Source organism: Globicephala melas, chromosome 11 (genome assembly GCF_963455315.2).
Source record: "Globicephala melas chromosome 11, mGloMel1.2, whole genome shotgun sequence".
Classification (NCBI taxonomy): domain Eukaryota; kingdom Metazoa; phylum Chordata; class Mammalia; order Artiodactyla; family Delphinidae; genus Globicephala; species Globicephala melas.
Window position 1 is genome coordinate 16,363,509 of NC_083324.2, and position 24,789 is coordinate 16,388,297.

Sequence of the window (24,789 nt, forward strand, 5' to 3'; positions counted from 1 at the left end):
TGCATTAACCTATGAAATTTATGTTGGCCTCTTTCAGGAGTTACCAAGGCAGTAAAGGCTTGTGTCCACTCACAGGTATCCCTAAATATATTATAACTGAGACTATGAGACCATACCTTTACGAGATGATTTAGATCACCTAGATTAAATTATTTTTTTAAAAATTGTTGATATTATAAATAAGGATAAAATGCGTGATCGTCAAGCATGAGATGAGCCTTGGCTTCCTTTAACAGTGTAGTGTGTAATGGACAATATATACAAACAAAAGAGACATGTTTGGGCTGCATTTGCAAATCATAAACTCTGCTTGTTTTAAAGCCAGTAGTTTGTGTGCAAATACAAACCAAGCCTACTGGTACCCATCTTTGAGTGCCCTTAATCATATATTCCATCCTGTTCTTTGTCATCTTAATGTGAAAGTCTTTCTGTGCTAGTCTGTCATACAAATAGTGATTAAGGAAAGCTTTGGAAGCAAAATAAACTTTCCAAGTTCTCTCTGAGATAATTGGGGAATATTTTTCAATTGGTTCTAATACCACCACCCTGTAATCACTGAGAAAATGAGTTTGTGGCATTGGATGTGGCACTTCAAGTAAACTGTTGTCATAAGCTCAAATGACTGTCGTTTTTTTCTATAGTATTTATTTGTGTGTAGTGTAATATGATTAGATAGCATTGATACTGGCGAAATGGAGGTGTCGCTGATCTCTGCTTATAAATCTTGACATCCTCCGTGTTTTCACCAGTAAACTTACTTCAGATAATTCCCTCAATTGCCTAAATCTTGAATTGCTTTTCATTTATCCTGTTTAAATCTTGATGGCTTATCAGAGTATGCATGTGAAAATCAGGGGGGAAAAAAGCAACATTGTTGGTGTGTTTTGTTCCTATAACCTTGATCTCCACCTGTTGCATTTTTGTAAGCTTCATGGTGCCTAAGAAGGCTTTGGAATAATGTGTATTTGAAATGCTATTAGAGTTCAACAAACACATAAGCTTAAATAAAACCCAAATTTTATTTAGCTCTTAAGGTAGCTGTTGTTTCGAAAGTATCTGTCAGTTGGTTCACTGACTCCTGCAAATAAAGTGCTCATTCAAACCAATTTCATTGACTATTGCTTAAGTGTTAAGCAGTCTTAAAGTACTCATCATATGAAAGTGTTTTTAAGTACCCCTGTGCAAATTACGTCTTTCCATGAATTGTATTAGCAGAGCTAAATGGATTTGGGTTCCTGGTATGTAAGGGTACATTCTTAAGTGTTAACTCATGAATAATGGTGAACTTTGAGTATAATATACTCACACATATCTATGCATTTATACAAGCCACAACAAAAGGAATCTTGATTCTAGTCAATTGACACATGTTTTGCAAAGGGAAGGCAGTGGTTATGCTGTTACACTAAATTACTCTTCCTCTTCCTTGTCCCCTATTCTCACCCCATCCCTATTCCCACTTCCGGTACACCTTTCGTAGGCAGGTCCTGTCTCTATTATCTCTCATCTCAACTATTGCCCTGGCCTTGCTCCTCATCTTTCTGCCTGCTTTTCCTTCCTTTCTACAGTGCATCTCTTACATTGCGACCGGAGTTGCCATTTGTCAGGCAGTTACTGAGTGTTTGCTTTGTGTGAGGCATTGTGGTAAGTGCTGTGGAGGAGTCCAAGATGAATTATTCGGGTTGCTGTCTGTCTAGGAAGGAAAGAAGACACATGCAAACAATTGAGAGGAGAAAAAAATGCTAAGATTTAGGATCCTATTTAAGAAAAATACTAAAAAACTGGCATGGAAGCTCTAAGAAGACAGATCTTATAGAAAGGAAGGAAGAAAAAATATTTATGGAGAGAACAGCATTTGATATGAGTCTTAATATAATAATAATTAGAGTGAACATGTAGTGAGTGCTTGCTTTGTACCAAGCACTGAGCAAAGGGCCTTGCCTGAGTTATATCCTCTGAACCTTGTGCTATTGTGATCCCTATTTTGTAAATGAGGGCCTGAGGTTCTGAGAAGTTAAGATATTTCCTAAAATTCACACAGCTAATAAGGGAAGTCAAAGAGTAATCTATAAGACAGCTTCATTCCATAGCCCATGGATATAACCATTATGTTAAAACTGGACATAATCTAAGAGAACAAGGCAGTGTCTTAGTCTGCTCAGATTTCTGTAACAAAATACCATAGCCTGAGTGGCTTAAACAGAAATTTATTTCTCATAACTCTTGAGGGTGAGAAGTGCAAGATCATGGTGCCGGCTGATCACTTCCTCACAGGACACTCTTAATGGTTTACATTTGGCTCTCTTCTTGCTGTATCCTCACAAGGCAGGGAGAGACAAAGAGCAAGCTCTATGGTCTCTTCTTATAAGGGCACTAATCCTATTATGAGGACCCCACCCTCATGACTTCATTTAATCCTAATTTCCTCTCAAGGGCCTTTCCTCCTAATGTCACCACTCTGGGGTTGGGGCTTTAACATATGAACTTTGGGGAGGACACAAACATTCAGTCAGGCAGAAAAAATTCATTCACGGTTAGAGCAAAGTGTAAAATAGAGTGGGCTCCTAGTTATATGTATTTGTGGCAAGCATGCAGTAGCTTTGTTAATAATGACGATCAATGTATATTGGAATGTATTGCATGTCAACCCCAGCTTAATCAATCTGTTTGTGTTAATTAATTTCATTTAATTCTCCTAATAACTTTATTTTTGTTACTTTACATGAGGAAACTGAGGTACAGAGAGATTATTACTTTGCTTAAAGTCACATGCAGTTGAGTGGAGCCAGGTTTCAAACGCAGACTATGTTTCTCTAGATCTGTGCTGCCCAGTGTGTTTGGTACTAGCCACATGGGCCTGTTGATCTCTTGAAGCATGGCTAATCCAAATTGAGAGTTGTCATAAGTGTAAAATACACACTGGATTTCAAAGACATATTATGAAAAAATATGCAGTTATATTGATTGCATATTAGATTGATAATATTTTGATATATTGGGATAGATACAGTATACAAATAAATTAATTTCACCTGTTTCATTTTCCTTTCTTATTACTAGAAAATGTAAACTTACATATGTGTTATGTATCTTTCTTTTTTGGTGATAAAATTTAAGTTCTACTCTCTCAGCCAATTTCCCTTATAGAATACAGTGTTATAAACCATAGTTATACTTCCATTGGAAATTATAAATCTAAATTCTGCCCATTGCACACTTGGAGAGAAGAGGTAGAGGAAGGCTAGATAAAAAGGTTGGGCCTAGAGATTGCTAAGTCAGGAATGTTGGCATCTTAGCTTTGCTATATACAGACCTTTGCCCCAATAGGATGTTCGTAGGATACATTGGAAGGAAGAAAAACTAAAAAAGGCTTGCTTGGAAGTTACTGTCAAGTGAGGGATAACTTATGTGCAGACTAGGGCAGGTGGAGTCAAAGAGATAAGATGGGAGATGAGAGAAATTACAGAGTCACAACTGAAAGGATGTGAAGGACAATTGGATGGTTGTGCCTGGTGAGGGAGAAGAGATTGCTGAAGGGGACTTTGAGGTTTTGAAGTTGAGTGGGGAGATAATGAGAAAATTAACAGAAATAAGAAACACAGAAAGAGGAAGGGATTTGGATGTATCTTGGGCATGTTGAGTTTTGAGGTGCTTGAAGAGTGTCTGGGTGATATGAGCTGGAAGTCTGTTGAAACCAAAAGATTAAAACCCAGTTTATGTGAGCATGTATACGTGTGTGTGTGTGCGTGGCCGGGGTATCAGAGCAGGAGATCAAGATCAAAGGGAGGTGTCTTCATAGTGACACCAAGAAGAAATAGTTGGTGAGAAAGCAAGGAAGCACATTGGTAACAGTAACCTTTGGTGAAACTGGATTGCATTTATGCTCATGCACATACAGTATGCTTTTGTACACATGCTTCTGTGATGCCGGCTCTGCTCACATTGTCAGTGAGAACAGTACAGTTCAGAGTGTTTCAGGCCCTGTCTCACACACAGCCGTTACTGAGTTACTGGTCCAGTGCTGTCTTGTTCTAGATTGCCTGAGTTTCTGTCTGGAGCTTTCAGCTGCACTAAGCCTTTTCTGAGTGTGGTGTGTTGTAGATCCTCCTACAGCAAAGAACCAAATGGTTCCTCTGTGGTGCTGGGTCAGGGAGAGTGTTGATACTTCGCAGTGTTTGGGAGGCAGGTGTGTGTGTGCGTGTGTGTGCGTGCGTGTGTGTGTGCACAACAGACTAGGGGTGCACTGGAAGGAGTTGTGTGTTGAAAACGTTTTAATGTATTTTCAGCATCTTCTACTTGCTCTCCAGGTGAATAGGCTCAAGTGAATTGACAGAAAGTGTTGCCCCAGGGAGACTGGGGTGCCGGAAGGAAAATGGTGCCTATGAGGTAGATAGAGCTGCTCCGAAGTCAAAAAGTGGGAGGCTTAGTTGGTGTTAACTGGCTCGGGATTGCCTTGGTGGGCCAGGTGGCTGAGGGACACATTGCCATTCATGATACAATTCCAGCCCTGGCCTCTGTGTTTATCTCCTTTGTCTTTCCCTCTTGAGGACTGTCAAGTGCTTTTCTGGAATGGATTGTGGACACCCACTAATGTGTATCGCTTCAGGTCACTCTGCTGATTCATCCAGCTCACTGCTGAGTGTTTGGAAATGATCACCAGTGTGGAAATCAGCCGTTTCCTCACTAATACCAGCTGTCAGTCAGTGCCTCTGAGCTTGCATAAAAATAATGCCCATCATTGCTTGGCTGTCCTCAGTGGTAGGCACTGTGCAAGGTGTTTTACTATGTTTTTCTGTAATTCTCACGTCAGCTGTGTGGTGTCCAACTCTTACATACTTTTTATCTTTTGTTTTCTCTCAGTTTTAAAACTTTTTTTTTTTTCTTAATATATCATGCGGATCCTGTGACAGTGAAAAAGCCTGAGGGGTATTCCATGGGGATCCCTTTCCCCACTTTCTAGGATCACCTGCCGTTGGCCATTCATCTTTTCCAAGCCTCACCTGCACCTAGACCCCCTTCCCATTTCCATAAATTCGTAGCTTGGATGTAACAGAATATCCATAAACAGGCACCGTTTTGCATCCATATTACTTTCAAAGGAAAACCTTTGAAAAGTAATATGGATTCTTACTCAAAAACTGCTGCATATTTTAATTGGGGAAGTGGCAGGGCTCCTTAATCCCGTTTTGTTGGTGAACCCTAAGGTGCCCTGTCGCTTTTTCCTCCCCATCCATGAGACATGCAGATACAATTATGTTCACTTCTCCATGTTGCTTTCTTTGATCATTAGTCCACACTTTAAGCTTGAGACAATGTCAAGTGACAGAACTTTGTGATTAGATATGCAACACTGGATGCTATTTTAGATAAAGATATTTTTAAATTTATAATTATTTTATGTGGTAGGGAACAATCAAATTACGGATGCATCTTTACATATATAAGTTTCTCTGTGTATAATTTGAAGAAACTATAGGAGAAGATAGTCATTTTATCTGTTCTGATACGGCTTTCCATAAGCTTAAAGCAGTATCACATTATTGAACAACTTTTTATTTGCCAACTGTGGCAAGGAGAGGCTCAGCCATTTTTCTGTGGTGGGTAATTGTCCAGTGACTGCCAGTTTTCTTTTGTTTTTACAGAAGGCTAGCTAACAATGCCCACAAGGAGCACCACATTTATTTCTTTGAAGGGTGTCAGTGAAAGTGAGAAGGTAAATGACCTCTATAAATGGCTGAAATGTTAGAATTTATTTGTCCCTCAGTAGATAAATATATAAATGAAAATTATTCAACATCCTTTTTTATTTATTATTTCTTTTATCTTTCAAGTCAGTGACACAATCATTGGAGCCTGAAATAACTGACCTTGGATTACAAATGCAATCGTGCAGTTTTGGGTCAGTGCAATACTACTACTTATAAAATCCCATGTTAGATGGTTAAGATTAAAATATTGCTGATAATAAAATGTTTGCTCAGCATTCTATTCATTTTGAAAAGCATCTGCTGAGTGTGAAACACTGCTTTTTGGTCACACTACATTTTGGGTATTTATTGCTTAAAAAGAAGGAAAAACAATAAACTTGATCTTGGCAGAAAAAGAAAAGACAAAAAACTCCTGCACCCCTCCCTGACCCTAGATTTGCTAATGTGCTTCCTCTTCCAGCTTCTGCCTGGAAGCTGAGGAATTAAGCTCTTACCTTGGTATTTGACTTACTGCTTTCTCTTTATACCACCTGGGTTTACTTTTCTTATTTATGACACTGCTGGAGACAAAGGTAATATTCCCACCTGTCACTTAAACAGGAAGCAATTTGTTCCTTTTAACTAAAAGGACAGTTAAAAAAAAAAAAAAAGAGGACTGTCTCAGGTAGACCTGAGCCCCAGCTTGTGATGAGTGACCTTGGGAGACTATTTCAAGGAAGAAGTGGCTCTTTTCTTCAAGGAAGAAGTGGCTCTTTTCTTCGTCTTATTGCATAGTCACTGAAGACCCATCATCTGTGGAAGGTAGTCAAGAAAGAAAACCTAAGGCATGGTGTGTGATGGTGTGAGATGGTGTAGTGACTCATGAATTCACATCCTCTGAACCTGTGACTCCATTCACTTTTTTGTGTGTGGACACCTTTATGGTGTCTGTTGACGTGCGAGAGAGAGTGGAATTTGTAGGCTGCTGTTTTGAGTGGCTCTGGTGACTAATTCATTGTTAATTCCAAGCATGTGAACATTCTTTGCTCCTCTAATCCTACAAGCAAGGAGGGGTGGTGAAGGCTGCTATTGACTGGACTTAATGCATCCAGGCAGCACTGGGATCAGTTGCTGCCCTTGTGATGTTGATTGGTTTTGCCCCTGGACAGAGAACACCTGAGTACTGGGAATAGCATTTCCCCGTTCTACCTTGTTCATTGCGGCATCATACACTCTCTTGTTCTGTACAACATAAAGGGCAATCTGATGTACCACCTTGTCTGTTTACAGACAGAGGGCAACATGTGTGTTTTTTGTGTGTTTTTGTATTAGCCTTAAGTTTCTGTAGCAGGGCTCCTGGAATTTTAGCCTCCAAATGAGATTTTCATTACTGGGGGTTCTTTCATAGGATTTTTAAATAATTTGACTGTATAGGAAAACAGAGCTTTTCATTCTGATCCCATGAGTATGTATGTGTGTGTGCACACTCTTGCACAGGATATTTAAACTCAAACATATGTACAAGAAATATATAAAAGTGGTCATATGCAGAGCAGAATTATGTAGGTAGTTATGAAGTGTTGGCTGTTGAACAATGTGCTGCATGGGTTTCTGAGTAAGCATCCATCTTTTAGTTAAGATATAATATTTAGTGCAGCGTATGCAGTGCCCCACATGCCTTTTTTATGTGCTTGATTACACAGCAGAGTAAAATGAGAATCCTTAGTGCTGTGGCGCAGTTATTCCTATTACGGGAGAAAAGAGAAAATAAACATTCAGCTTACAACAGTATAAGAGAATCTCATGTTTTTTTCTGCTTCATGGGGTTTTTGAAAGCTGTTTGCTCTGGTTTTGTTGAGTTTTCCATTGATAACTGCTTTGGTGAGTAATTATTTGGAAACAGAGTGGAGAGTAAATACTTGTTGGAGGATCGTCTCTCAGTGAGAAATGGTGCCGTGGGTGTTATTAAGATTCCTTTTTTAAAAAATATTTTGACGTTATCACCCTCCACAGATTAATAGGCACCTTTTGTCTTAGGCATAATACTTGCAATTATTTGCTCAAACCAGATTTAGAGAACACAGGTGCCAGTGTTCACAACCACCATGAAGATAAGGACAATTCCTTCCTACTTTTCATGCCATGTAGTTATGAGACTCTAATGAATTAAGTCATTTATCAGACCACAGTGTCATAAGTTACTAGTCCTCAGTCAGAGGTAATTAAAAGTTTTATTTGAGGGCTAAGCACAAATAGGCAATAGCAATACCATTTATGGCACTGCTGCTGTATTAAATTTTTTTGCTTATCCTTGCAACAGAAGCCCTATAATATTGGTATCATTCCTGCATAACAGTAGAGAACTCAGGGGCTCTGAGAGCTTAAATGACTTGCCTAAAGCTAGATGGAAGTATTAGGGAAAAAAATCTTGTTTATCCCAAGGCAAAGTCGCTGTTCTGCTAATAGACATGGTCCTTCCTAAAGCAGTGGTCGGCACACATTTTTGTACAATATTCAGATAGTAAATATTTTTGGCTTTATGGCCCATATGGTCTCTGTCATAACTACCCATCTCTGCTACTGTAATGTGAAAACAGCCATAGACAATACATAAACGAGTGGGCATGGCTGTGTTCCAATGAAACTATATTTATGGACACTGAAATTTGAATTTCATATAATTTTCATGTGTCATAGAATATTATATTTTTGAATAATGTGTCATAAAAAAACAGAAGGCAGTTGCGTTTGGCCCATGGCCCATAGTTTTCTGACCCCTGTCCTAAAGCATAAATACATGTTTTTTAAGATCATTTTTTGTCAAGCACTTGCTGTACTATCGTGGGCAAAGTATTTTGCTGTAAGGCAATAGAAAGCCATAGGTTGGGGAAAAAGGAGGAAACCTGCTCACAAATTACTAAAATACAGAGGCTGGAGAGAGGTATAATCCAATTGAATTTCTGATAAAGTGGGATTAATTTTGGCTGGACTATCAAAAGAGACGCTGTGTCTTGAATGATAGATTGGGGAAGCATTCCAGGCAGAAGGATGGTATCAGTCAGTTCAAGACAACTTATTTGGTAAACACAGTTATTTTGCACGTAATTATAGGTGCAGTTCTTACTGACAACCCGGAATGTGTTACTCCCTGTAGGGCTGCCTGCAGGGAGAGCTGAGAATGTGCTCTCTCTGTATGACAGTGCCCAGATGAGGCATGCCAGGAGAGAAAGAAGGCCCAGTATTGCTAGACCTATGAGTTTTTTTAAGGGTGAAATTTGACTTTGTGCCAAATACATTTGGATTTTTAAATGAGTCCAAACCAAAGTTTCCAAATATATATGATGGGTCACGTCATACACGTTTCTCGTAATTAAAGAATCTCAGATTTACAAAACCCTGAAAAGACAATCTAGCTCAGGTTCTATCTGAAAAACAAACGTGGCTTCCTAAGTAAAGCTCAAATTCTGAGATAAAGAGACAGAACTGTGGAGTGTGTTCAGGCAGCCAACAGGTGACTGATTGAAATCCTAACATTCTATCCTAATCTTAGAAGAATTAGACTATAGTAAGAATTCCATGCTGGTTTCACGTTAAGTAAATTTGTGGTTCACATAAATGATGTATCACCGATGTGGGGTTGTTTTGCAAAGAGATCCACTCCATGGAATGGTAAAACTTGTGCAGATGCTGATGTTTTGAAACCCTCTTGAAACCCCTCTTGAAAGTAACTTGAAGCACAGAAAACTTCCTTGGAGATCTGGGCAATAAACAGCCTACCAAAAGCTCAACTTCTTTTTTTTTTAATGACTCTGGTGGCTGTTCAAACAAGTCATTAAAATCCAGAAATGGGGCTTTGCTTCAGCACTCAGAAATTATACAGGAGATTACTAATAAAGTGCTGCTGCTTATAAAAGTGCCATTCATATGTGGCTTTAGGGAAGCAGCTCCTGCGTAGTACCTGTGTTTTCAGTGCTCTGAGGGAGTGGCTGAATTGTCGGTGACCAAGATCCTGCAAATTGCCCAAACAGAAATAGCCACCTAATAACAGTGAATGCCTTGACTGTCAGAACACAGGGGGGGTATTTCTAAGAGTCAGAGATGCAGTTACTCAGTTAGCTTCTGTAAGTTCATATTTTCATGTAATGGATTATTTTGTAGTTGGACATACATATTGCAGTTGGAGATAGGATAGCTGCTTATAGAATTGTCCTGAGAGTGGCCAGATTCTTTCTTTGATCAGCAATAACATTTTGTAAGTTAAAACCATTTGCAATGAAGCATAAACACACACATTTCCTTTCAAATGTTAATTTACCAAGTTATGCAATATATACAGTATGATGGGGATGCTTGGGGGGTTGAAACGTGTGTTCAATATAGTCACTATCTTATAAAGTTGTAAAGACTGGGGATGGAGGAGTTGTGAGTGAAAAACAAGTAACGGTAATATATAGTAGGCTAGGGAACTTGTGATGAATGAAATACACAAAAATTGTTCTGAGAATTCAGAATGGGGAAAGATTGCTACTAAATGGTTATATGGAGGAAGGATTAATGAAATAATCTAGTGGAGTTTCTTTAGACTTCCTACATGACTGTGGCTTCTCATACCTACCACCAAAAGGTTCTCCAGAATGGTGGTACCAAAAATATAGTGAGATGTAACTCATCCTCACCAGCCCTCAGGATTCTTATTTATAATCCATGTCAGTATTAACGAAAGCAGTAACATTCAAATGAGTACCATTTTTTATTCAGTGTTTAATATTCACTTAGAATTAGGTGACTTGGTGGATGCAAAGTGTCTAGAGTAGGGCCTGATGGTCAGTGTTTATTTTTTCTTTGTTGACATTGGAGACTGTGCATGTGTTTGTGAAGTATTTATGATGAGGGATTTTGCTCCATATTATACAGAACTGAGGAGCACTGTTTTTCAGAATAAAATATGTTTCCTTCATTGCCAAGGCTAGGAGTAGTGCACAATATTGTTTGTTCTCCCCAAGCCTACGGAGGATGTAGCTGGTAAACAGATTTGGAGAAGGCTCTCTTGTCATCACTGCATCTTGCAACCACCATTTTGAATGTGGTTGGTTCTTTTCCTTCATTGCCAAGGTTGGTATCATTCTTAAGTGAAGGAAATGAAAGAAATACCTTATAATCATTACAATTCCACTCCCCCCCCCCAAATAATAATCTAGGACACTGGGGACAAGAGAGGATGCTTCTAGACCATGGATTATCAAATTGGGGGTAGAAAATGGAATAGAATAGAAGAGAATAGAAAAAATGTTATGATTCAGCATGCAGTGAGAATTAGTATTATTTCCAGAAACTTTTTAATCAGTTGTATGTGTGTATATATACACATGCACACTGTGTCTACAATAAATCACGATGAAAAATAAATCTTAATTGTGGATCAAATGAAACATAATTTGAAAAATTATTTAACTATTTAAGTTTCTGCAACTCTGAGAAACTTTCCCCCACCAACACCCGTAGTTCCAAATACAGTTTTGGGAGTGGTTGTCCTTTGTCCTGCTTTCTTTGATCTCCGTACCTACCCTACAACCCAGCTTAATTCCCCTCAGTGGTCTAGAAATATAAAAGCAGGATCCTTGTTTGGGGAAAGAAGTGGGAAGAGAGATCTAGATGGTGTTTCATATACTTAGACATTTACAAACACAGTGCTGGCTTCTGCTTATGGAGGTGGAGTCGGGAAAAGAGTACGCTCTTTTCTACTTCATGAGATTACAGCTGCAAAAATACTACAAAATGCAATCACCAGTTCCCGTTACTTTTTTTTTTTTAAAGCTTAATTTATTAGAATTTAAGTACTCAAGAAGATTTTGTTTGTCAGACAAGTGAAGTTTGTTTTTTTTAAAATTTATTTATTTACTTATTTTTGGCTGTGTTGGGTCTTCGTTTCTGTGTGAGGGCTTTCTCTAGTTGTGGCAAGCGGGGGCCACTCTTCATCGCGGTGCGTGGGCCTCTCACTGTCGCGGCCTCTCTTGTTGCGGAGCACAGGCTCCAGACGCGCAGGCTCAGTAGTTGTGGCTCACGGGCCTAGTTGCTCCACGGCACGTGGGATCCTCCCAGACCAGTGCTCGAACCCGTGTCCCCTGCATTAGCAGGCAGATTCTCAACCACTGCGCCACCAGGGAAGCCCCCCGTTACTTCTTAATGGCTTCTCCATTACAACCATAGGAATCCTTTATTGTATAATTATTTTTTCATAGAAAACAATAGCCTTCAACTAGAGTTTGATATGAAACATTCTTTCTAAAATACACAAAGAAAGTCATGCTTGGGCCCCAGAAAGCCTTGACCCAATCTCTTTGGTAAAGAAGAGAAACCACAAATATAACCAGCTCTATTAAATTCTTTGACAGAAGTATACTAAAGAAATGTTTTTAAAAGAGTTGATTAATGAAGTGTTTTCAATTCAGTATGGTCGGGGAGAACCTTATGAATTGGCACACTTCAGAGATACTCAGTATAAGTTGGTATAATAGAAAGTGGAGTTATAAGTGTTTTTTTTCTTTTCAAATAAATGAGTCATGGATTGTGTATTCCTGGGTATATTGTACACATGGCGCACTGCATCTAACAGTAGTACTGTAACTTTTTTTTATCATGTGGAGTTGCTATTAAGCCATCTAGCAAGAAGGGTATAATTATGGACTGGGTATTACGGAAAGATGTCAGGGAGATTTAAAAGCACTAAAACTCACATTCATAAAAAGACAATAACATGTATTTAAATAAAGAAAGACAGAGTATTATGAAAACATTTTAATCTACTAAGACTTCAACCCATCTCCTCTAAGTTTGTTTTCTCCCCAGTACATTATTTCCTGCAATATGACTGTAAATTGGTTAAACGTATCATTGAAATGTAAAGATATTTCACAAATCAGAAATATAGCCATTGGATTAAAAGCATCAAGATAAAATATTAGCTACCCTCAGAAGTATTCCCAAATTCTCTTATTTTACTCAACTATATTACATACTGAATATTCATCCATCCAGTGAAACAGATGACAGCTTTCATCAAAATCTGTGATTGGTTTACTGAAGTGCTAAAGTCCAGATATTTGACCTTAAACATGACTATTAGGCAAGTAAACGTGTATGGGTATGAGCCTTATTGTGTTTTTTGTAGGCACGTTGCAGTGAGAGGAAAAATACAATTCTTGGTTTAAAAAAATTGTCATGCGTTGAAAGGGATCTGCCACTTTAGGGAGGAGCATTCATTTATGTGAACATTTATTTCTAGTACTTGTAAAGCTTAAACAGCCACTTTCAGTTCTAATTCTGTAACTATTGAATACTGCTTCTCACGCAGTTTCTCCCTTTCTGTTTATGGACAAAGCATGAAGTAACGATTGAGCAAATCAAGTAGTGAACTATTAACTTAGCAATTTAAAGAATTTTATCACTTTCTAATGCTCTCTGTCATGCTGTCATACTCCAGATATATGTCATACTCCAGCATTTTTCCTTTTAACCTAATTGCTTGATAACATTTCCAGGCGTGGGAAATGGATGAATTAGTTATTCCTCGTGTTTTATTCTTTCTCATCTAAAGTATGCTATATTATCTTTTCCCTGTTTTCTTTTAGCATGTGAGTTAGAGTAGATTGAGCTGCAGATGACAACAATGAGTCAGAGGTTTATTTTTCCAACACATGATGTTTAGAGTTAACGTGATTCATGTTGGTTCAAGAGCTCAAAGATGTGAGGACCCTTTCCTAGAAGCCTCTAGCAGATTTTCCTTTACCTCTTGTTATGGGTTGAAATGTATCCCCTCAATATTTGTGTGTTGAAGCCCTAATCCTCAGGACCTCGGAATGTGACCTTATTTGGACACAGGGTCATTGCAGATGTAATTAGTGAAGATTAGATAATCAGGGTGGACCCAAATCCATTATGGATGTATCCTTATTAAGGGGAGAAATTTGGATATAGAGACACACAGAGAGGGAAGATGAGGTGAACAGACCCAGGGAGAAGAGGACACCTATAAGCCAGGGAGACAAGCCTGGAACAGATCCTCACCTCAGAGCCCTCGGAAGAAATCAACCATGCCCACACCTTGATTTGAGAATTCTAGCCTCCAAACTGTGAGACAAATTAAGTTCTGTTGCTTAAGCAACCCAGTTTGTGGTACTCTGTTATGGCAGACCTAGCAAACTAATACACCCCTTTTTGGCTGTTACTGGTCTCATAACCCGATCTCCCCTGTCTACCCTGCTTTCCAGTCAAAAACTACAAAGAGTCCTAGAAAGGTAACATATCTGGTGCTTTCAGCATCTCTGATGAAAAGGCAAGATCTGAAGGCAAGGAAAACACTTAGGGAAGAACTGCTGTATAGACAACCGACAGTATCTGCCGCAGCTAGTTTTGCACATGGTGTGCGTGTCTGGCCTTCAAATATTTGTTAAAGAAATGAATTATCTTAAGATTGAATTCTTCGGCCTCCCCTGACATTGGAAGAATATAAATGGAATTTTATTCTAGTCATCCCTTGCTTTTTTTTTTTTTTAAAGCATTTTCTAGCTGTAGACTGCTGATACCAAAGTCAAAGGTGATGTCCCACTGCTACAGAGTGTTTCCATCTTGAATTTTCTTTCCTGTGGAATAGCAAGGCCTGGAATTTAGATCTCATCTCACTGGCAGCATATTCTTTTACTTTCTCTGATGTGGGCTAGAGATCCTTCTGTTTGGGTCAGGTATCTCTTTTAAGTACATTGAATATTCCTTTCTAGATCCACCCTCTTATTTACATTCTGCCTTAAACAGCACTACCAACCCTAGCTCTCTTTTTGGATTTACCCTCTTCATTTCCTCCTTTTTTTTGGTCATGTAGCTATGATGTAAGTCAGCAAGAGAAAATGGGGTATGCTTTCCTCTTCTGTAGGAATTTCAGAGATAACACTGTAGTATTTTAGGACTTCTATTTCTTTTAGTAAAAGTAATGCAACTGCCTGCAATCCTTTGTTCCTCTCGGTCATTCTTCATAGAAATTGTATGCAGTATGACCATTAGAATTGATTGGCCACAGCTTGATCTTTTAGTGACATTACCTTAGGAGCTCATAAAGCTTCTACTTACATTCAAAGGGAGTTATTACTCGTAGCCTCTGGGTGTTCGGAGGGGAAAAAAACCACCTCAGGATTGGATTTTTGGAATTATTAGTCCTGTTCAGAAGTGTTATATGCCCTTTCTTTTAGGTTATAAACTTAAAATGGAGCTTAGGAGCCAGGCCAGCATATCAAAAAAATGCCCCCGTCACAAAAAGTAAAGTTTAGCATCAATCTAAATGTTACACGGAATCCATTTGGTTAGGCATGAGGCCCCCTTCTGTTTTCAGCCAGGCTGCTTTTTGCTGGTTATGAATATCTGTATGAATAGTCAAGGTTTTGTCCTTTGGAGGATCAAAATTAGCTTTGAAGAAACTGTTGGATAATTTCCTTTAGGTTAGCAAAGACTTCAGAATCTTTTCCTTTTAAGCTTATATTGCCAGCAGGAGACTAGAACATTATAACCCAGCATCTCTCATCACCGATATTATTCTGGGGAAATAAGATTGAGTGGCCTTTGTGTCTTTTCTGAGTATGAAGCATGGACCAACCTGTCATGTTTGATTTTTTTCTTTATAAATTTATTTATTTTATTTTTTATTTTTGCTGCGTTGGGTCCTCATTGCTGCGCACAGTCTTTCTCTAGTTGCGGCGAGCGGGGGGCTACTCTTCGTTGCGGTGCGCGGACTTCTCATCACGATGGCGTCTCTTGTTGCGAAGCATGGGCTCTAGGCGCGCAGGCTTTAGTAGTAGTTGTGGCACGCGGGTTCAGTAGTTGTGGCGCATGGGCTCTAGAGCACAGGCTCAGTAGTTGTGGCACACGGGCTTAGTTGCTCCGCGACACGTGGGCTCGAACCCACATCCCCTGAATTGGCAGGCGAATTCTTAACCACTGTGCCACCAGGGAAGTTCCTGATTATTAATTTGTACTTAAATTTTAGGAGTCCTTGGAGACTCTTGAATGGCTGCTGATGGTCTGAAAAGCCTTTAGGAGCCTTAAATTTCAGAAATGGCGGGTATGTGCCTCATGGGCTGTTAACTCCAGTATCATCAGGAAATACTGAAGTTGAAGAAGCGAACTGATGGTTAATTTTCACCTTTGAGCATATTGAGAACAGTGTGGTTTAATGGAAACGGAAACAAACCAAGACTGTGACCACTGGGGTGTGATCCCAGGGGTCTCACTAAAACGTTGTGTTACCTTGGTTGGTTATATAACCTCTCTGGGTCTCATTTCTTCTGGGGAGGCCAAACAGCTACCAGGTGAGAAAATAAGCTCTGGAATTAAAATCTTAGCTTTATCAGTCACCAGCTGTAAATTAATATCTGCCTTATATTGAGTTATTGCTAGAGTTTCTTCATTCATCTTAATTGTGCATTCAGCAGACAGATATTGAGCGTTGAGTATTTGCTATGTTCTAGGAGTTGGGGAGGCAGCAATGAATTAGATACAGATAAATAACAAACACTCATATAAACATGTATACTGTTTACACGTAGTGAGAGACAGCTGATATGTGGTGGAAGTGAGGGGTGAGTAATGACTGGGGGGGGAGGGGCAGTCTCATTTAAGCTGAGAAGATGACAGTTATGCTGAGTTCTGAATGACAAAAGGAAACCAGAGCACAAGAAGAAGAAGGAAGGTCAACCCAAAGCTCAGCATGTCTGAGAGGCAAAGACAAGGTTGGCAGTGCAGTTGGACCTCAGAAAGTAGGGGATGCGTCAAAGGCATCCTGGGAATAGGGAGATGAGGCTGACACAGTGCCTGGCACATAAATGTTAGCAAATTAGCTATTATCCCTCTTTCAGAAGGGTCTCAGAAAAAAATGTTTCTAAGTATTTAATACCATCATCTAAAATTTATAGCAGTCTCTAGAGAAGAATTAGTACATCATTTGGGAATTTGACTTTTATTGGATGATGATGAATGTTTGGGTTTTCATAGTGGTCACTTGTAGGAAATTTGTTAAAACACCTCTCTTTGTCTTTTGCATTGAAATCACCCCCTTCTTATCTAGACCCAATTTTCCTTCTGTTGGTTTTCTTCCCCAGTTTACCTGCTAGTTTCAAATGTATGCCATTATGTTAAAATATTATTGCTTTCAAGCCCTGTGTACATCAGTTTGGCAGGACAGTGGTGCTATACCATCTCCTAAATGAATAAAATATGTGTCACTGCAAATAAATCAGAAACCATTACACTAGAAAACATGCTATGAAGAATCCACCCTCTTTGCAAATATTTACAGACATTGTAACAGACAGAAGGATATTCAAATTAATAAAACACTGTCATTTTTGTATTTATTTTTATGCAGTAAACTGTTTGAAGGGAAAAAATTCAAGAAAATGACAGCATTGGTTCTTTTTTGATTAGGGACTATTTGATTAGTAGCTGTTTCAAAATTCCTTTCTTCTGGAGGTTGTCCTTTTCCACAAAGGAAAAGTGAGATTTTCTTTTTCTTTGTGACGTTTTCCCCTTATGTGTAAATAAAAACCAGGGACTTGTGGCATTGACATATATACACTACCAAATGTTAAATAGATAGCTAGTGAGAAGCAACCACATAGCACAGGGAGATCAGCTCTGTGCTTTGTGTCCACCTAGAGGGGTGGGATAGGGAGGGTGGGAGGGAGACGCAAGAGGGAGGGGATATGGAGATTATGTATACATTTAGCTGATTTCATTTTGTTAAACAGCAGAAAGTAACACAACATTGTAAAGCAAAAAACAAAAACGAAAACAAAAACCAGGGACTTCCAAGGATAGCCCACTGCTTTCTTAAATCATGGTGAGCAGTAGTAAGGGTTAACTGCATGGTGATGTTGCAGTGGAAGGCTTCCCAGAGTTAGCCAGACTTTGAAGTTTGAGCGCACAGTTCCCAGACTGCCCTCATTTATATCATCAAATGTGAATTCTGAGTTTGGTTATTCACAAGAAGGACTGACAGGAGTCACTGAAAGCTATTATACTCATGATTATGGCTTATTACCGGGAAAAGACACGTATGAAAATCAGCCAAAGGAAGAGAAGCATAAGGCAGACTCTAGAAGAGTCCTGAATGCTAAGCTTTTGTTGTCCCCAGGATGTGTTACCATCCTGGTGTTGATGTGTGACAGCACACGAGGAGAATTGGCAACCAGAAAGCTCGTCAGACCTCAGCATGCCAAGTTTTTACTGGGGCTTCATTCTGCAGTCATGGTTGATTGATTGCGTATGGGGTTGAGAGCAGTTTCCAAGTCACCTCATCCCATGTGACCAAATCTCCTACTGTCAGTCATGCGGTTGGTCTTTCTAGTTTGGTCAGCCCCCATCAAGGACTATCAGGTGTGGCCACTCCCACCCTCAGACCCAGGTGACCCGTCCTCACACTAAACAAAGGCATTCCTATCAGGTAAGATATAGATTACCTCCCAAAGGCCAGATTAACGGCAAGGCCAAATTCACTGGGCAGAAGTCCAGAGGGTATCACTACATGGACTGGAATCAGATAATCTCCAGTGTGTACGTTCTGAAAAGCTGTGTGTACTTGCTCACTTCACCTAACCACTCTTATATTCAACACTTCTCCTCTGTGCGTTGGGAATAATTACGGTACTTACCTCACAGAGCGTGGTGGAGATTAAAGAAAAGATGTGGGCACGTGGGGTTCATGTGGTGGCTTTGCTGCTTTTTCATAATTTCAGTGATTATTTTCAGTATTATGTTATTTTATTATTCCAGTTATTATGGGAAACATTTTTATTAATGTTGTAATGTTATTACTTAGTTAAGTAGCCAAAATGGTTTCTGGGCTTTCGGGGGTTATTTTCCGTCTCGTTTTCTTTGTCATCTGTTTATGGGTTGTCTTTGTCTCTTAGTCTGATTATTCATTCTCTGCAACCTTACTGAGCATTTCAAGATAGGAGAGAAAAAGAGCGCCCCCCCCCCCCCCGAATGTTTGTATTCAGAAATGTTCTGGTAATGATTATACAATTGCAGTAGCACAAGCATTTGGTGATGGCATTATCTCATTCCTTTTGAAATTCATAGTACAAAGACACAGGTTTTTAATTTTTTTTGTGTGTGTGTATGTGGGAATTCTCGGAATGTTCAAGTTCTCTTAACCAACGTAGAAACACTTTTTAAAGGACACTTGTTCAGTGCTGTATCCTTCTTTTCAATTTGCTAGTAGTAAAATGGAAATCCCACCAAATATTGAGTGTTTTGAGGTCAGAATGCAAAATAACATTGTCCGCATTCAGGTTTGCAGGCATGGTAGGGCTTTAGGAGAAAGACAATACTCAGGGATTCAACTGATTTCCAGAACAGCTTTAGTTTTGTAAAGAGGCTTATGACAGAAAGGCTTCCTAGACTAGGTAATTTACCAACGATAATTTAGGTAGAGTTTATGTTACAAAAAGTAATTAGTACAGCCTTATTTATTCTTTTAAGTAATCTTATTAATATGGCAGTGGTTTTGATAGTAATTTTCATTCTCTTAGAAGTGTTACTAGGCTGTTAAAGATGGCTTAAGTGATGCTTATAAACAAAGCAGTGCCTACAGGGCATCTTCGTGGATGAGGGAAGAAGCAAAGCCTGCTTTTTCTTCCTTTTTTTTTTTTTAAAGAGCAGACACTAGTTGCTTGCTTTTCTTCTTTGATTGTAGAGTGCAGCTTGTACAGTAGCTTTTACTTATTACGATTATTTTTCCCACCCATATAGGTGAGCTGCTCTTACAAGGCCCAGTGTTTATCAAAGAACCCAGCAACAGCATTTTTCCGGTTGGTTCAGAGGATAAAAAAATAACTTTAAATTGTGAAGCACGAGGCAACCCTTCACCTCATTACAGGTACAGTGGAATGTTTGAAAATCCAAATTAAGAAAAAACGATGTGGCGATTGTGAACTTTTTTTGCTTCAGTATATTTATGCTATCGGTAAGAAATAATACATGAAGCTATAGTTGTCTGCTGTATTCAGCAGAGCTCATACATAAACATTTGGCTCCATATTGTATGTATTTGATTGATTATTCATTTTACAGTAAGATTTCTTGATTAAAGAGAAACGTGGTAGCGTCTCTTAAATAAACAATGTATTTTCTTTGATTTGTGGTAAAACAATGTATAGATTTGGATTTACATGTAGTCCTTGGGAACACATCCATTGTGGGGGTGAAATTCAGTGTGTTGCAAAGGTATGTAGCAATCATAGTTTGTGAGAAAGGTAACAGCATCTATCCTTCCTTTGCTATTTTACTGAGTATATGTTAGAAGGTTCATTAAGTATAGAAGAATAAAATGCATTCCTACTGAAGTCATTTTAATTATTCTTGAAGGGAAAATAAATTTATTATATTTTTTCATGTGAAAGTGTATATCTCAGATTATATAAACAATAACTTGTTCACTGAAAACTTTCAAACAACACAGAAAGGTACAAGGAAAAAAGAAAAAAAAAGTGAACTCCCATCACCTTAAGATAAAAATATTAACTTTTGGGAGATGACGGTGGATTATTTGGATGGGATGGATATTTACTTTGTTAAATAATACAAGATTAACGATTTTCACTTTTAGGGATGCTCAGGGGGCCCACTTTAATGAAGAGATGAATTATTTATCAATAGCATATGCTGCTTTTGTATAAATGGTTATGAGAAAATGCTTGAGGTACCTTGAAAACAACATGCTCTTTTGAGTACTGTGAGCATTGGTCTGAAACACTCTGTTTACAGTATTAGTTCGCTTGGCAAAACCTTTTCTATAACCTGCAGAACAAGCAGACTTCAGCCTTTATTAGTGAAATTCTAAATGTTTCGAGTAGATCTTCTATTGTTTGCTTAACCCGTGTAGATAATAGAAACGAACAGTCATTGTTAAACTGGGTCAGCATTAGGCTAGAAGGTAGACCTTGATATTTTTGCATCTGGAAGTAATCAAGGTCAGTTTCTTTCAACAGTATTGAACAACATATTTATTGAGCACCTGTTGTGTGTTTTCAACAAAATAAATGCAAAGATTCCAGGTTACTGGTTAGAATTGACAGAGGTGATAGAAAGTTTTCTGTCTGCCTCTTCCTTAACCTATAGAAATAAGAAAAGTATAACATGATTTTATTTTTTTTTGGCTGCACTGTGCGACCTGTGGGATCTTATTTCCCCGACCAGGGATTGAACCCGCGCCCCCTGCATTGGAAGCGTGGAGTCTTAACCACTGGACCACCAGGGAAGTCCCTAACATGACTAAAAAAACAAGAAACTGTGTTTTATGAGCGAGTTCAATTAACCAGACATAGCACATACAAAAGCTGAAAATATTTTCTTCTTTTGGGGGAAGATAAACTGATCCACTTAACAAGACATGATCCTGGAAACATTTATTCCTGGCATTTTTGTAGGACATTCTAACACTTCCTAAATATATCTGTTTGTTTGTCCCTGAAATGGAAGATTATCCTTTTAGATACGACTGTGAATATTATAAAGAATCCATGTAAATGACTCATGTGTGGGCTGGGTTTGTTTGTTGTTGTTGTCAGTAAAGTTATTTCCTGGCATTTATCTTGTGAATAATTTGGTGATAAATGTGTTCAGCTGCAAAATTGTCAAGGTACAAGATACAGTCATACAGCAGTTTATTTCTAAATGAATAGATGAATTATGTTTGTAAAGTTTAATCAAACAGCAAGAAGACCTGAGCTTAGAAATCCGGAAGCAGCCTTTTGTTGTAATTATTTCTTTATATATCAGGTATTTATTTTAATTCCAGATTAATACATTTCAAGCGATACCAGGTATTTGCACGATGCCATTGTGTAAACATAATGTATTTGTTTAAACATACTGATAACGTGTATAAAATGTTGATAAAATTCTGCCTTTTTCACCATACTTTTTATGATTTGTTGTATGTCCTGAGATATTATATGTTGAAATTTAAAAAAGATCTGTATCTGAGATTAGGAGATGTGTGACTGAAATTGACTTATCGGGTTTAAGTCTGATAAATGAAGAAATTTTACATGCTAGTTATTGTTTTAAAATATTTGGTTTATAGGAAAATAGAGCAGACGCTTTCATTACAGCTCGAACGATTTTCTAAAGCTAAGAATTCTAACCAGTATTCATCCACGTCTCTACAAATGACCCAATTTCGTTCCTTTTTATGGCTGAGTAATATTCCATTGTATATATGTACCACATCTTCTTTATCCATTCAATCTAGAGACTGTCATACAAAGTGAAGTAAGTCAGAAAGACAAAAACAAATATCGTATATTAACGCATATAGGTGGAATTTAGAAAAATGGTACAGATGAACCAGTTTGCAGGGCAGAAACTGAGACACAGATGTAGAGAACAAATGTATGGTCACCAAGGGGGGAAGCGTCAGGGGGGTGGGGTGGTGGTGGTGGGATGAATTGCGAGATTGGGATTGACATATATACACTAATATATATAAAATGGATAACTAATAAGAACCTGCTGTATAAAAAAATAAATAAAAGTCAAGAACAAAGAAAAAAAGAATTCTAACCAGTATAAAATTTCACTTTATAGTCATTAGAAATTGAGACCTTGGGGGCTTCCCTGGTGGCACAGTGGTTACGAATCTGCCTGCCAATGCAGGGGACATGGGTTTGAGCCCTGGTCCAGGAAGATCCCACATGCCACGGAGCAACTAAGCCCGTGCGCCACAACTACTGAGCCTGCACTCTAGAGCTTGCGAGCCACAACTACTGAGCCTGCGTGCCACAACTACTGAAGCCTGCATGCCTAGAGCCAGTGCTCCTCAGCAAGAGAAGCCACCGCAATGAGAAGCCCGCGCACTACAACGAAGAATGGCCCCAGCTCACCGCAACTAGAGAAAGCCGGCACGCAGCAACGAAGACCCAACGCAGGCAAAAATTAATTAATTAATTAATTAAAAAAAAAAGAAATTGAGACATTGAAAAAGCACTAGGGAACCTCCTTTCATTGTGAAAATATTAGACTTTCCTATAATAAGCAACAACTCCCTGTTATCTATGGTATCTGTATAAGTAATAGATTGTGCTAATGGAATAAATGGGAATATAGACTGATGTGGGTTGTAATCATGACCGTGTCTACCTAGATAACACCTTCATTTATGGCCTGATTTTTTCCCTAGCTTTTGACTTTAGTAGTCAACCAGGTAATATTCTGCATTTTTCTTTAATTGTTCCAGAAGAAAATATGCTTGCTTGTTCTTATTTTTTGCTATCCTTTAAAAATTACAGATAAATAGTGTAAATAGGTAATGACTTTGAGGACATAAATAAATAGCATGGTTTTTTTTTTTTTTTACATGAAGTCAGAGAAAGGATACCTTTTTATAAGTATTTACAAATCTAAGCACATAGATAAAGAGAGGGAGGGAGGGAGGGAAAAGAAAGATATCAAGGAGGAAAATTAGTGGTTCGTGTGAAGCTGTAAATTAAAAGCAGTCCAAACACATTTCCCAGGTTTCAGAATAAAGTGTATGAGTCTTATAAAAGAATGTCCTTTGAAAGCCCAGAGCTTGTCTTATAGACTGAGGCAAACTTCTCTGATGAGAAATCTTGTCTTTGTTATTATCCCACTGGGTAAAAAGAACTCTTAATTGGCCATATTAGAAATCCAAAAGTTCAGAAATTCTCAAGAGAAATTACTTGTTTTAGGGTTTAATTGAGAATTTTTTTCCTTCTTTTGCATCTTCCCGCCTGAGCCCCAAAGCCTGTATTTAAAGGTTAATTAGTATTCAGTCTCATTTTAATTGCTGACGATGCTGAAAGAGGTTACCCTGAGGAAGTATTAATAACTTTTTTAAATGGGAAGGATTTTCTCCAATTTTTAAAGGGTTAAAAATGCCCATCATTTGCTAAGATGAAAGATCCCAAACAGGAGGCTCCCTGGTCACCTCTACTGATTCCATTCAGGATTAAAAGGGACCACATATTTGGGTTACACTGGAGTATAGTATTCAAATGCCAATGGGGACCAGGTGAGTAACAAAACTAAAAGAGGTGGCCCTGCCTTAGGAACATATGGACATATTGAATAATGACTGGAGACCGTCCCACATTCAGCCACAAGTCCGTCCACTGGTCACGACTGCCCCTTAACACTAGCCAGTTGTTACCATCCATGAATCATGGTCCAATATTACAAAACCTTTTCAAGACATGTTTAAAATTGAGAAACTGTCTTTTTTGAACTACTTCTAATGTTGACTGTTTTTCTTTTTAAATATAATGTAGGCCAAAGAAGATAAGCCTTAAAAGTGAATGTGTCCCATGTGGCCTTTGTGTTCACAAAGTTTAGTCTAGCTGGAGACTTACAGGCTGTGCTGTCCAATATGGTAGCCGGTAGCCAAGGGTGGCCATGTACGTTTAAATCCGTTAAACTAGGAATTCAGTTCCTCAGTCACAGCAGCCTCATTTCAAGTGCTCAGCAGTCACATGTAGCTAATAGCTACTGTAATGGACAACACAGATGAAACTTGCGGTGCTTGCAGAAGGTTCTATCAGACAGCACTGCTCTACTGTGACCCTTGGATCCACAGCCCTTTTCTATAAATGCTCTTCTGTTTTTCTCTCATCATAAGGAAGCAGCCAGAGCATCATTCTCTTCCAGCTTTATATAACAAATAATTTTAATAAAGTACAGTGTGAGGAATCTTGGATATACATGTTGTAAGGACTATATAACATTGCAAAATGCAGATCTCTCAGCCACAGTTTCTCCCTTTTAAGTTCCCTATAATGGAGTTACATCCTGCACATGTTTAATTTACTGAAATGCATTCAGCCTAAGAACGAAGAAAAAATAATGGACTAATTTCTGCTCACCATTTATTCAAGGAGTAAATGTAAGGTGTTTACTCGTTATCTAAACACACATCCGTGTGGAGACCCACCCCATAATACTATACATGGTACCACATACAGTGTATAGGATAGAGCATATATAGCATATGTATTGTGTATAATATATGATACATTCTATTTAATAAAATGTGAAATATATT

The 24,789-nt window shown here is 38.5% G+C and overlaps 1 protein-coding gene across 2 annotated transcripts in view; it reads left to right on the forward strand.

The window, feature by feature from the left end:
- The window catches only part of CNTN3 (contactin 3), a 362,773-nt gene that overhangs the window by 127,668 nt on the left and 210,316 nt on the right, over window positions 1-24,789 (forward strand). For both annotated transcript variants that reach the window (XM_060308062.1, XM_030867739.2), the window contains exon 3: window positions 19,482-19,608. In XM_060308062.1, the coding sequence (XP_060164045.1) occupies window positions 19,482-19,608 (127 nt within the window). The remainder of the gene's footprint in view (window positions 1-19,481; window positions 19,609-24,789) is intronic.